General features: G+C 30.6%; 1 protein-coding gene across 1 annotated transcript; it reads right to left on the reverse strand.

Moving 5' to 3' along the window:
- Window positions 1–7,111: 7,111 nt before the first annotated feature.
- On the reverse strand, window positions 7,112–13,785 carry LOC137810687 (pyruvate dehydrogenase complex E1 alpha subunit). The gene is made up of 8 exons (XM_068612075.1): window positions 12,943–13,785; window positions 12,352–12,431; window positions 11,220–11,297; window positions 8,757–8,852; window positions 8,591–8,662; window positions 7,995–8,048; window positions 7,801–7,866; window positions 7,112–7,475 (listed from the first exon to the last, which is right to left on the reverse strand). Exons 1-8 carry the CDS (start codon window positions 13,625–13,627, stop codon window positions 7,431–7,433), a joined length of 1,176 nt encoding a protein of 391 aa, XP_068468176.1. The 5' UTR covers window positions 13,628–13,785; the 3' UTR covers window positions 7,112–7,430.
- Window positions 13,786–14,956: the final 1,171 nt, after the last annotated feature.

The following is a 14,956-nucleotide window of genomic DNA, read 5'->3' on the forward strand; positions in this document are numbered from 1 at the left end:
GGTTTTTAACAAAGTTTCTTCATGTGCAAACTTAGACATAAACACATTAGATAGTTTATTAAGATTAAAACATGTTAGACAATCTTGGAGTATTAAAACTGTTAGATGGTCTCTCATAGTTTAAAACTTGTTAGACGATCCTTGTGTTAAAAGAAGTAAAACAAAGACTACAACTTTGTCACGCTAGACAATTGTATAAAGACGTGCTAGACGGTATTTTGATGCTCAACATGCTAGATGGTCTCTTGACGCTCAACATGTTAGACAATTTCAAAGGACAAGAGGAGTTAGAGAATACATTCATCATGAACAGGGTAGACAAACACTTTGTCTTCTATGCGTTGGACATTTTAATTCATAAAGGGATTTTTAAAACTCAATCTCAATGTTCTAAAAATGATTTTTAATATTTCTTGAATATTTTTTAACCTCATTTGATAATAGTAACTGATATAAATAAAAAAAATTATTCAAAAGAACTCATTAATCATTTATGGAAAGTTTTGATTTTGAACAAAATATAGATCATTTTGAAAACTTCATATAAGATGATATTTGAATGAAAGATATTTTTTGAGATTATTATTAATAAATTATTTTTATATATTGATATGCTTCACCGATCAAAATTAAATCAATATTGGAAAATTTTCAAAAACATTGTGGTTAACGATAATTTTTTAAAAAGTATATATAATTAATCTCGGATTTCAATATTAAGTTTTCATAATTAAATTTAATTTAATTCAACGTTTAAAATTTATACATATACTTAAAAAGTTTTTGAAAGTTATATATTTTGAAAGTTAAATATATATGATATTATCCATCTGATTATGAATTTTAAATTGTTTTCAAAAAATATTTATAGCGCTAAAGACGACTAGAAAGATCAAATCCAAAGTTTCTAACCGAAAAACGAATGTGCTACAACGTAAGATTCAAGTAGACTTCAATATTAAAAGAAGCAAACTTCATTGTCTAAATATATATAAATATGAAATGATTTCGAAGATTAACATAAACAGATAAACACTAAAGACATGTAGAAATCTTTAAATAAGAAGTTTTCTCTAGCGTCTAATATGAAAATAATGAAAAACAGTTCGAGATTTGCACAAACTTGAATTACAGAAGATTCAAGTTTGAACGTTCAAATATTTACAAGTAAAGAAAGATGTCAAAATTCAACGGCGTGATATTAATTGGTTAAGACGAACAAGATATCATCAAAGCATAAATTACCTTATAAAACGTCTAATGATAGAACGAAGATGCTACAATGTGGATTCGATCCTAACTCAAGTTAAGAAGATTTAAGTCTCAACATTTAAATGCTTACAAGAAAAGAATGTTTTCAAAGACCAACGGTATCAAATTAAAAGGTCAATATGGGTATGAGATCTTTAGAGGAAGAGTTTCCTTTTGGAGCATCTAATACCAAAATGATGAACTGCATATTCAAGCTTCAATGGTCATCTTTCCAAAGCTATGGAAGGAGCTAGAATTCGATGAACAAGAGATAAACAACAACAACAATAAGAGATATAAGAAATACAAGTTTATAAGAACGAAAAAAAAATGTTTTGTACAAATTAGATTTGTTGTATATAAAACGTATAGTGAGTTGGGTTGGTGTGCTAAATTCTTCAGTTTGTGTAATATACCCAGTGAGTTTTGATTGTTCTCTCTTTTAAGAGTGTTTTTCCCATATTTTGAGAGGTCTTAATCTCAAAGGGAAATTAAGACTGGTTTACCTGAAGATGTGTAGAATACTTGTACCTAGATAATGTGAAAAATAATTGTACCTGGAGAGGTGGAGAATACTTATACTTGGAGAGATGAATAATATTTGTACCTAGAGAGGTGGAGAAAACTTGTACTTGGAAAGGTTGAGAATAATTGTACCTAGAAAGGTGGAGAATACATGTACTTGGAGAGGTGTAGAATACTTGTTCCTGAAGAGGTGTTGAAACTTGTTGTAACCAAAGTGTTTGGTTAGTGAAAATCACTTAAATGGTTTGCTTAAGAGGACTGGCTGTAACCTAAGTGATAGGGTGAACCAGTGTAAATTAGTGTCTACTTCTCTCTCCTCTTTGTTAGACGTTATTTTCATTTTGTCTTTAGATTCACAATTTGAGTTCACGCTCCATTCAAACCCCCCATATGGAGTCAATTATTCCTACATCCCATAACTATTGGATCCTATCATTGTTCGTAAAATGTGGTTTGTTGTTATTTAAGGGTTCGAGTAAAAAATCAAAACTTTTTTATATTATAGAATCATGTCATCTAGGATGCCCCATTTAAAACTTTTTAAGGAAACATATTTTCATAAAAAAACATTTTTGTTAATAAAAACCTCCATATTATTAGTATCTAACAAGACATACCCTTTTATTCCATATTTATATCCAAGGAACAAAAAAATCCTATATCCAGGTTCAAGATTAGTTCAATTATTTTGAAGACTAGAAGGAAAATAGAAAGATCCAAAGATTTTCAAATCAAGATAAGTTGGAGGTAGTTTATACAATTATTGATAATGAGAAAAAAAAATCAGAATAACTAAGGGTAACCTGTTTATCAAATAAACTTTAGGTAACTCATATTAAGTTATGTTCAGAATGTGTTTATGTTTTCTCTTCACAACAGAATTCTATTGAGGAGTTTCAACACAAATTTTTTGGTGTAAATATCAAACTTATTATATAATTCAATAAAACCAAACTGATTTCCATTATCAAACCTAACATTCTGAATGTCATATTGAAACTGAATTTTAGCATACATGGCAAATTTGTACAGAAGAACTCTAGTTTCACCTTTTGATTTCATAAATATATCCAAGTGTGTATAGAATGATTATAAAAAATGATTAAAAAATATTTGTGATCACGAGTAGAAAGAATACTAATAGAATCCTATATATCAATATGAATCCAATTCAAAGAATTTAGGCCCTATTTGTTTTAGGGCGATGGAAATAATGTATTTACTGTTTGTGAAGAAAGTGTGAAAACCAATACAGATAGAGCCAAAAACATACGGAAATCGAAAAAAAAAATTCAATCAAAACTTTCTTTGCTGATTTGCGAAGAAAGTTACAATTTACTAAATAAATATATATTTAATTAATTAATTAATTAATTACAATTTACTTGTTTATCCTTCTCATTTTACACTTAAATTATTATTATTTTTATTTAAAATAAATTTATAATTTAAATATAAAAATATAATAAAATTATAAAAAAATTATAAAAAAAATTTATTATAAAATAACATAATTAATCATATTATATATAATAAATTATAAATATAAATAATAATAAAAAAATATTTTTTAATAATATAGTAAATTTATATAATAATTATATTAATTACAAAAAATAAAGATAAAAATAATAATATATTTAATGTAAAAATAAGTTTTTATCAAATATTTATAATTATAAATATTTAAATAATATTTTAATTAAAATAATTATAATTTTTAAATAAATAAATCAAATTAATTTTTTAACAATTTTTAGATATAAGGGTAAATTTGTAAACTTACATTCTTATCAATTAAAAAAAAATATAATTTCAATCATATATATCACATCACTCACAAACTTTCATAAACTTTCCCTACATTTTCCACTCTATTTACCTTAATCCAAACACCTTAACTTTCTTTACACTTTTCCTTCAAATCATCTCAAATCCACTCTCTCATCCAAACAAAGCATTAAAAAATATGGCGTACTTTTCTAAAAGGGTAGTTTATGTTGTTTGACAAAGTGACATATATCACAAGCAATCTTAGAAATAGAATGCACATAAGGATTTTTTTTTTCACATTTATTGAATGGTTTTGCTATTAGGATGTGCTAGTCTATAATTCCAAAGATCAATATTGTGTCCTTTCCAGTTAAGAACGATATTAACAAAAAAATTTGTTAAGACGTTAGACGGTCCAATACTTGATAGATGGTCTAACACCTATTATATTATCTCATAATAAGAGAGCCTATGAGTTTTGATGATAACAAACACTATAAGATTTTATTGTATGTGTAGAACTAGACAAAGACACATTAAACAATCTATTAAGTTTAAACATGTTAGAAGGTCCTAAAATATTAAAATTGTTAGATGATCTCTCAAAGCTTAAGCTCATTAGATACTTTAACTATACAATTTTAACATGCTAGATAGTTTCACTATGAAAAGACTTGCTAGACGGTCTCATCGTACAAGAACGCGTAAAAAAATCTCATTGCAACATGCTAGATGATTTCAAAGAAACAAGATGAGTTAGACGGAAAAATAATCATGAACCCATTTGACAGTCACTTTGTCTTTTCTGTTTATTAGAAAATCACTTCATCTTTTACACATTAGACAAACTAATGTATTAAGAATATCTAAACTCAATCTCAATGTTCTTAAAATGCTTTCTGACCTTGTTTGATTATTTTTTAATATCATTTGATCATACAAATCAACGTTTTCATTTAAAAGAACTAAAGGATTAATTCTGAAAAGTTTCTATATTTTGAACTTCAAATAAAGCAATTAAAAAACTATATATCTTGATTGTGTTAATGATTTTTGAATGAAAAATAACTTCTTTGATGATTTTAAATTATTTTATGGACTGATACACCAAAACAATAATAAAGAACTCATTATTATAAAGTTTTTGAATTTACAGTGTTAAAATTAGTCTTAAAATGTTTTTAGAAAGTATATTTTGATAAAATAAATCTTCATTAATGTCTGGTTGATTTCAACGTTTAAAAATTATAGAGACTTGTAAAGTTTTTAAGAAATATAATACAAATGAAATTTTGGGAATATAATGTTTTTATTATTCTAAAATTTAAAAGATTATGATTCAGTGATACCTAAGTATTTAATTGTTGATTATTATTGATTCTGATATTCACATTGTTTCCAAAAATTATTTATAGCATTTGATATGCACAAAAGAATTCAATTTGTTCTTTCATAAAAGAGTCTTCTTCATATTTCTTCTTCCAAATGTAATAGTTAGTTTTATTAAAGGATAACAAAACAAAAATCAGTCTTGGATTTACTCCAGGATAAAAATAATAGGTACTACTAAGATTTAGGCATTGATCAATGATAAGAAAAATTTCTTATAATGATTACTTCATTGACCTTTAAAAAATATTATCAAGAAAAAATAAAAAACACAACAAATAGCAACAAAACATAACATGCTCTGATATCATTTAGAGGATGATAACCCATTAAAGAAGGGTAAAAACGTAAAATAGTTAAAGGGCAAAACTATAAAAGCCATAGAGTGTGATGAAGAAGGAGAAGTTGTGACGAAGAAGAAGAAAAAAAACACCATAATCTAGGTAAGGAAAAATGAAAAACTATTATTTCGATTATTGAAAACTCCACACTCTAAAAACTTAATCTTATTCATAGCACAAAACCTATTTATATAAATTTTGAAAACTCTAATTAAAACAAACTAATACCGATAAAGAACAATCTCATCTGCTAGATGGATTTTGTCTTCTATACAAAAAAACATTTCTGATCTAATATGTGTTAAATAACCCTCATTTTCTCTTGCTTATATATATTTTTAGATATTAAACTATCTATTTTTATACATTAGACGATTGTGGTCTAACATGTCAGAGGATATACTTATATTCCCATACCTATATATCACAACAATATATGAACTACTTTTAGCCTCTTCAAATTCATATGATAAATTTTTATATTGTATGACACTATCACGTAAATATTAAATTATTTCCTAAACAAAAACTCCTCTTTGGTATTCTTTCTCTAGTGTGATCTTCAACACTTTTTCTCTCTCCTTATAATCTTATAATGAGTAGTTAATGTGTATTGGGTTAATGGCTTAATTAATGCATGAATGGATCCAGTGCATCGCTCTTTGGTAACATTGCGTAAAGTTTTTCTTTTAAAAATAAAAATAAATATATTTTTAATTTAATAAAGTATTTCTAAAATTATTTATTTTATTTTTTTAATTTATATCAGAACAAATACATATATGTAAATTAATTAAAGATGAGATGAAGGGTAAGGATATAAATAATAAAAGAACAATCGTGACATTTAGAAAGATAAGATGAAGGGTAAATTTTGAAATTAAATAAATAAAAATCTAAAAAAAAATTGTGACATTTAGAAAGCAGCAAGTAGTATATTTTGTCATTACAATTTATATAATTGAATTACATACTCAATTTTTATCATATGAAAACTTGTCCGATAAATAGCAAAAAAAAATCATAAATGATATATGTATTGAATTAGAACAAATCTGTACCAAAAGGAAAAAAAAATTTGCTACTAAAAGGACTGAATGAAAAATTCTAATAGTTAATAATAGTGAGAGGAGGCATGAGCCATGATGAACTTGATGCTTCTGATCTTTTAAAAAAACAAAAAATAATACTATTCACAATTTTTTTTTATCTTAATGGGAATAATTTCTTTTAGTTCTATTTCTCTCAATCTCCTTTATCATTAATATATTTATTGTTTTAATTTTTATTGAGTATACATGAGAATATTCAAAGTAAATATTAAAAAAAATTAATATAAATTTATACTATTGATGAACTTAAAACATATTTTCGTTCTCTCATCGTATGACAAAACAAATTGATGCATGATTAATTCAATGCATTTCTTTTTTTTATTAGCCGTTTAATGCATAATGCATAATGCACAAAACAGTCGAGAAAAAGTCTATGCCTCCACAATAATTTTACTATATTATTTTATTACTAAGATGAAATGAGAAGGAAGTATAAGATAGAGTAGATTACTCAAAAAATATAAGTAAATAATGAAGAAAATATTGTAAAAATAACACAACTTATCTGAACTCTGGGTGCCAATCTAGAGGGAACCTCATTCATGTCTAACAAGTAACCTTTTTATTTAAAAAAAAAACACAACTTATTTGTCTAGTGTATGCAACAAAATAGTAAAATGTTGCATTTTGCATGTTTGTGTTGAATATAGCTGAAATTAAATTGGGTGTTTGGGTTAGAGTTAAATAGTTGTGATTTTGAAGTGTATGAGTGAGATGTGTGTCTAAATGATTCTGAACTACATATTTGCAAATATAGTGTGCACAATGTATTCCTGAAATCCGCAAAACACCCCAGTTGAGTTGCATCAATCACAATGATGCTTTGGCTGTGAGTTTCCTCCAAAAAAATTACATGGCAAAAAAAATAATAATTCCGCCCCGTTGCTACCCAAGCATAGATTCACAATATATACGAGGGTAAAAAACTCAACAAATAGGGGGAGACAGGACCCTGCTGTAGAACCTTTTATTCTTCATTATTTCCATGACTCTGCTACCAGATGGTGGTAAGCTATTCAGAGGACCAAGTTCTTCATTATGGTAAAGTAGCTCTCAGTACTTTCCTATCAACACCAAATGCCTGCAATACATAACACCACCAATCATAAGTATTAAGCATACCATCTCTTAACTAATGTTATTCACCAATGCAAATAATGAAACCTAGGGAGGGATACATGTGTATGTATGTATGAACAAATCAATTATTAATTGTTTCAACGTGAGAGTGCAGTTGCATCTTTTAAATGTAATCTTAAAAACCAATGATCCTGTCACTTCCCCGAAATTGATATTTGAACTGTATAAATACTGAACCAAACTATTCAATTATATATATATATATATATATATATATATCCATTCTATAAATTCTTAAGCTATTGCAGTTTGGATGAAATTCATACCTCAACTCCTAAACCTTTAACGTACACATTGCTAAATAACTCAGATGGATCTGGCACTGGACTCTCCTGGAAATAGAAATGAACACAAAACCCAGATCGTAAACGATATATGGACATTACAGGGTGTGAAAATATAAGGCATACAGAAACGAATTATCAGCCAAGAGAATAAATAGAAAAGTTATGTTTTTCACCTTTGCTTTAGCAATGGCTTCGTCAACTTCTTTTCTGACTTCTTTTTCAATGTCCTACAAGAAGGAAACGAAATTAATATATTTGACTAGCATTCCATCACAATTCAACTGTTACATAATACACATGAAGACATTTGCATAATAAACCATAAACTGCTCAAACTTCAAACAAATGTTACCTAAAATCACAAAAACCCATGCACAGAAAAATGGTTAAATATAACAAAATTTGAAGTTAACCCTGAAATATTATTTGTGAACCACAAAATCGATAAATTCATCTTTGCATACAGCAGAAATACTTATAGGGACAATTAAACTCCATAGAATAGTACCATAAAGGACTACCAGCCCCGCTTGTACTCTAATTTCATGCCTGTATAAGATGATTCCTAAAATCTTTTAGATAAATTAGATACCCTTCAACATTATAAAGAATGAAGTTTCTATTATGGACTGTCTTCAGGAAAACAACCAGAGTGAATTTAGCCATAGATATAAAAAAGAAAACCATTGCCTGTTATGCATAACTAATTCTGAAAATATCAAGTTTCCCAATTCGAGGGATTAAGAGTGAACTCCAATATCGTTATCACCTTTAGCTCCTTTTCAGCAGCAATGTCATGAGACAATAACAGCTTTCTTACTCTCTCAATTGGATCCCGCTCCTACAATCATAGCAGCCAAGAAAAATAATTAAAATAAACCTCTTAAAATAATTAACTACTAAGATATTGTAAGATGGGGAGTAGTGTAACAAACCTGTCTCACACCAGATATTTCATCACGTGTGCGGTATGTGCTGCCAGGATCAGACATAGAGTGACCATGGTATCTATAAGTATCCATTTCAAGAATCTGGACAGAATAATGACGAAAGGAAGAGAAATCAATAAAATAAAAATGAATAAATTTTGATAATTTAATCAGAGCAACACAAATGACAGGTATATTACCAACTCTTTTAAGTCATGCAATTCATATGATGCTGTACTATATGCAATGTAGTCAAACTCAGTAACTCGTACAAGGATCGGGAAGGATCTAAAAGATTGTAACTCGACTCATAAGAATTACTAATATATGAAAAATAATATTCAATACATAACACAACTGGAAACAGTTTCATAAATCATAACTTGTTCATAAAAAAATAACTAACTTCACAAATATCTAATACAAATAAACTATCAAAGGAAATCCTTCATATTAATTAAAGGATAATCACCATCCTCTTTTACAAGATCTTCATTTTCATTAATGTTTTCTATGCCATGACCTTCATCATCCTCAGCAATTGGAGGAACCTCCAAATCATCCATAGGTTCAACTTCTCCAACTTCAACCAAATCATCCCTAAGTTCAATGAGCACCGTGACTGTGATGGAGAATGAGAGAAGAGAACATGAGCAACGGCAGTGGCGTTCGCGAGCGGCGGCGATGGCAAACGGTGGATATTGTGACCACGAGCGTAGGCAGTGGCGGAGAACACAACAGCGGTGCCGGTGGAGTTCTGCAGTGCTTGTTTTCTCTCTTTAGGGTTTGTGACTATTTAGTAACTTTCACTCTTCACTCTACTCTTTCCCACTTCACTCACTCAAAAATATGATTTTGGGCCGCACTCGGCCACATTCGGCCTTAAAATGCTCGCGCTAGGTTAAAAATTTTGGGGTAAAAAATGCCGCGCTAGGGTACAAGGTAGCTTGACGACGTCCTTCGATGCAATCCACCAAGCTGCGTGGCGATGCGGTACGATCCGCTCTGACACCAATCCACCGGCCAAGTCACCTTGGTTTGGCCTCCAAACTCGCTGCATCGTACGATTTTGCGATTTTATTCGCGATTTTAACTACGTTGACTATATCTTTAGTAAAAAGGATCCATTACTATTGGACCAAGTCACAACCTTTTAAAAGGATGATGATAAACTCCTTTTGCATACAGTAGGTGATGAGCAGTATATGCGAAAAGGCAAACCGTATTTTAAATCATGTAAACAATCAAACAATAAATCATATTTTTTATTTGTAAATAATGAATAATATGCTCAACCTACTGTCAACAAAAGATGATAAACTAGTTTTTAAAATTTCAAAAAGTGAATCAATACATTCGTCACATCAATGACTGGTACCAGCAGTAACATTCAACTACTTTTCAGCAAAATAATTTCTTCCCATGGTTCAAACTTCAATTAATTAGCTAAGTACAGAAACAGAATTCATAGCGCCTCAATGGCTTCTTAATCAGATGATAATTCGTCAAAGGATACAAACTTCCGAGTATGATGCTATTTCATAAGAATTATTGGAGTTTAGAAAAATGAATTCCAAGTAAATCAAAAATCAACTCCCTAAACTTCAAAAATAAATTAAATGATCCAGATACAGACCATGGATAAAATTCAACCAAACAGCTTTGATGTCAGGTCCTACAAATCAGGCAAGTGATCTTAATTATCTACATTTTATTATCAGAATTATTGACAAGTTGGCATACATTTATCTTCAGGAAGAATAGAATTGAAAGGCAAGACTCGAGGAAGAAAGAAGAATCAAGATTATGATAATTATCAACAGTGGCCACTAGAAGCTATCAGTAGCGGTTATAAGAAGGTATATTAGGAATGGTTACTAGATGTATTATTAGTTAAGACAAACTTGCATATGAGTATTTGTTTATACAACTATGAATTGTTGAAACTACTGAAATCTCTACACAACCCACATACGTTGGGGGGATTTGATGACTCACTGCAAGGTTTTCAACCACCTCCATCCTTTCAACTTAATCACAGTTCAGTCTTTCCATCTTTTTTCTCATTTCTTTCTCTTTTACTCTATTCTATACTTTATTTCTCTTTCCTGTCACTCTTCATCTCTTCTTTTCGTGGTTTCAAATACTAGTTCCAGACAATGTTGTCCTGTATATGCGCTCAATATGCATTAATTTACAGATCTATACTTTCAACCAAACATTTTTATGGTTAATTTGACCAGCTTTAAGTAATTCTTTTCATTATTAGAAAATTAATCAACAAGTATATGACCCTGTCACTAAGGCAAGGCTAAGACAATCTGATAAACAACAAAAAAGAGTTGTTCTGTCCCTACGTACAGTGTAATGACAACCTTTGGTATGAATGGCTAATTCAAAACATCCAACAGCGAATAATTAATTTTAAGAGAAATTCAAGCATACATAACAGTGAAAAAATTAACTCACAAGGGGCCCATTCTTCAAGGCATGTTCTTTTGCAAATTTGCAAGCTTGCTTAACAGCAAGAACGTCCATGCCATCTACCTGTGCGTAGTAAAAATATTTGTTAAAAAAATAAAAAGATTGTTTTAAAAAGGCCACTAAGTATACTTAATCACCCTATTTACAGATATGCGGACAGGAATGCTAAATACAAGTGCATACCAACATCCACAAAATACAGACTTGAAACTATGATAGCAAAGTCCAACAAATAAGTACATCATACAGCCAATATAGTCCTACTACATGAAAAAAGGAACAGAGACCAAAGATTAGGCTAAAGGAAAGTCAACAATGTATCAACATCCAATGCAAGAACAGGAAACATGCAAAAACCAGAACCTCATTCAGACCCTTGAAGAGAACTGACAAGACCTAAAGATCCTTTATTTAAAAACAAAAACAACATCAAGAAGCAATGGCCTTGAATATGATTGAAATAAACAAAAAGGAGAGTGAGAGAACCTAATAATATAACTAACAGTCATCATCTATCTACATTTTCAAAGAACTCATATCCAGGGAAAATTAAATCAATCAATAGGCAATAAAGATATATGTACAATCTATAAATAACATCACCATACAACATGATAATTTAACAACACATCCGAACATAGTTTTTTTTCACTACAGTACATGCAATAGATATTCATAGTGCCATGCTTTACAAAACAAAATTCATTATCTGTCAAAATAAAATATAAGTGCATGCTTGGTTGGGATTGTTTTAGAAGAAACGATTACTTATTCCCAAAAAATATCTCAGAAAACAAGCAAAAATAAGCAACCGTCTCTCCAAAATAACCTGAACCAAATGTTCACTAACCAGAGCACTGAACGCAATCGTGCATGAGTCAAAGAGTCCAGACAAACTAATACACACCCATCCATTCAAACCAAGACATTAGACAATCCATTAAGTACAGAGACATTACTTTCCTCAACTTACAAGAACAACACAGACTCTCAACTATTGCGTTAATTACATGCAGGCCCCACCTCATTCAAAACATGAACCCACCCTTTTGACAGAGAAGCACATCAAATTCGCCCTAAAATTTCATATCAACCAAACACACAAAACGAAACCCACCTTCAAGCCAGGCACATAATCCCCACGCTTGTAATAAGCAGGACTCTTTGCAGCTCTCCACTCCGCAGTCCCCATCCCATCTGTGTTCACCGAAACCAAACTACAGAGTCACAAATACAGTTCAAAAGAAAACGACACAGTTTAACTATTCATCCAAATCCCTATACTTGCTCGCATTTTAAGCTTTATTCCCTAGACCACTTTCTTCTAGCTGCTTATCACCGTCAGAAAATCAGTGTACTAGTTTTATACTGTCAGAATTTTTTCTCCCGTGCCGACGCCACAGACATAAACTTAACTTTTATGCAATTGTAGATGCTAAATCTTACAGTTTTCTGGTCCAAGGATTAAAATATAAAACGGAGACAACTATAACACTTAAAAAATAAAAAACTCAACTCTAAAGATCAGAACTTCTAAGAGCACGTTCTAATTAGGATTGCCCAAAAGCAAAATTAAAATGGAGTTTTTTTTTCTATAAGCTAAAATTAAGTTATGCACAAATTAGAAATAAATTTAAAAATTTAAAGAAACTAATCTCAACTTTCCCTTCCTTTGAATAAACATGCAGCAACAAAGAAAGTGACTCACAGTGATTATTCTCGCAGACCAAGATAGCAGGAAGATCCCAAAGAGCAGCAATGTTAAGCGCCTCAAAAAGCTGTCCCTGATTGGCAGCCCCATCTCCATACAAGGCAAAAGTCACAGTCTCATCCTTACTATACTTCTGAGCAAAAGCTAAACCACACCCTAACGGAACCTGCGCCCCCACGATCCCGTGCCCACCGTAGAATCCACCCTCCTTCCTATAAAAGTGCATCGAACCCCCTTTCCCCTTCGAGCACCCCTCCTTGCGCCCCATCAGCTCCGCGAAAATCTCGAGCAGCGAGCCGCCGCGGCCGAGGAAGGTGCAGTGGTCGCGGTAGGCGGTGATGATGCAGTCTTTTCTGGTGATGCCGGCCTCCATACCGATGGCGACGGCTTCCTGGCCGTCGTAGAGGTGGCAGAATCCGCGGATGAGTTTGGCCTTGTAGAGGGAGTCGGCGGCGATCTCCATTCGGCGCATGAGGGCCATCTGACGGAAGAAGGAAAGGAGCTCGGAGGAGGAGGTGGTAACGGCGCGTGAGGGAGCCTCGCAATTGTGCGCGGTGAAGGGAACAGAGGTCTCGATGGTGAGGGGGGCATCGGAGGAGATCGAGCGGGAGGAGACGGCGGCGGATAGGGGCTTGAAGAGAGTAGATCCGAGGCCGCGGCGAGAGAGAGTTGAGAGAGCCATGGGTTGTTGATGCAGTTGTTGAGATTGAGAGCTTTAGAAAAAATATTGATTCCAGAAAGAGAGAGAAAACCTTAAGTCCTCTTTTCACCAATCACGCTGGCTGCTCTTTTTAACCATTTCGAGTTCTTTAATATATCACTTATGCGCCCTTTTTCCCATTTGATAATCTTACTCAATTTTTGTATTACAATTAAAATTATTTCACTTTAATTTTAAATTATTAAAACACTAAATTATGACGATGATAGAGCATGGGATGCTGTTAAATATCTTAAACTATATTCTTAAAATATTATAAAGTATTTTTAAATAAAAAAAATGAACAATATTTTAAAAGTGAGTTGTATTGAAGGTGACTGAACTGTGTTAGACCAGCCAAACTACAATTTTTTTAATATAATTCTTGTCATTTGCTGTAATGTCGGATAAAAACAATTACAACTCTATTAATAAGTTTATTGATTTAAAGTATTATTTGATTGAAGGAAAAAAAAGAGAAATTAATTATATAAATGGTATATGAATCCCCACCCCCAAATGCATCCAATTAAACTTGGTCGTCTTTTTCGTATTCATTCATTCAATTATCTTTTCGCCTTCTTTTATTTTCAGAAAATAAAAGTAATAGTCTTGCTTTAAATATGAAACCTCACCTGTGGGTGCAACTTAATCTCTTTTCCACGGAGGAACTAATATTGTTTGAGAAATTAATTTTTTTTCTTCTGTTTATGTTCTTAAAGTATTTTTATGTCACTATTTGTTGTTGTTGAAGAAAGAATGAGTAAGTATCGAGACACAAGAAAATTATAAAATAATTCATTCAATTAAGGCATATGTTTTTTGAAATCTTTGTATATAATAATAAACATACTAACAAATTAAACATAAAACAAAAAATGTATCGTTAAGGTTATATAAACGTCGATATGTTTTTGATTGGATATAAAATCGATAAATGATCTTGATCTGATACAAAATTGATAATGACATTGATTGGATAAATTATAATGTTTTCATCATATATAAAACCAATGTGATAATTACGAAAGTAGTTGATAGGTTTAAATATGTTTAAACTTGATATTTTTTTGACAGGGTAGTGAATTTTTCGTTCCTTTGTTTATCTCCTAAATTTTTTTCAAGATATCATGATCCTTTATCTTTCAGTTACATGTAAATCGAGAAAAACTAATGAAATATTGATTGATAAAGATATTTTATTCAAATGGTTTTTATTTCTTATAAACTCACAAATTGATGCATGAAAATAAAATATATGATTGTTATTATTTAAATATGTTGTGATATTATTATGATGATAAAAGACAT

The sequence above is a fragment of the Phaseolus vulgaris genome, chromosome 2, assembly GCF_051622355.1.
Source record: "Phaseolus vulgaris cultivar YP4 chromosome 2, ASM5162235v1, whole genome shotgun sequence".
Classification (NCBI taxonomy): domain Eukaryota; kingdom Viridiplantae; phylum Streptophyta; class Magnoliopsida; order Fabales; family Fabaceae; genus Phaseolus; species Phaseolus vulgaris.

Bases quoted from the DNA above. Each gene is read 5' to 3' on its own strand.
- LOC137810687 (XM_068612075.1), bottom strand. From the start codon at position 13,627: ATGGCTCTCTCAACTCTCTCTCGCCGCGGCCTCGGATCTACTCTCTTC. The intron at 12,432-12,942 runs GTGAGTCACTTT...CGGTGAACACAG, and splicing joins GGTCTGCGAGAATAATCACT to ATGGGATGGGGACTGCGGAG. The intron at 7,867-7,994 runs GTGAAAAACATA...TTCTATTTCCAG, and splicing joins AAGCCATTGCTAAAGCAAAG to GAGAGTCCAGTGCCAGATCC.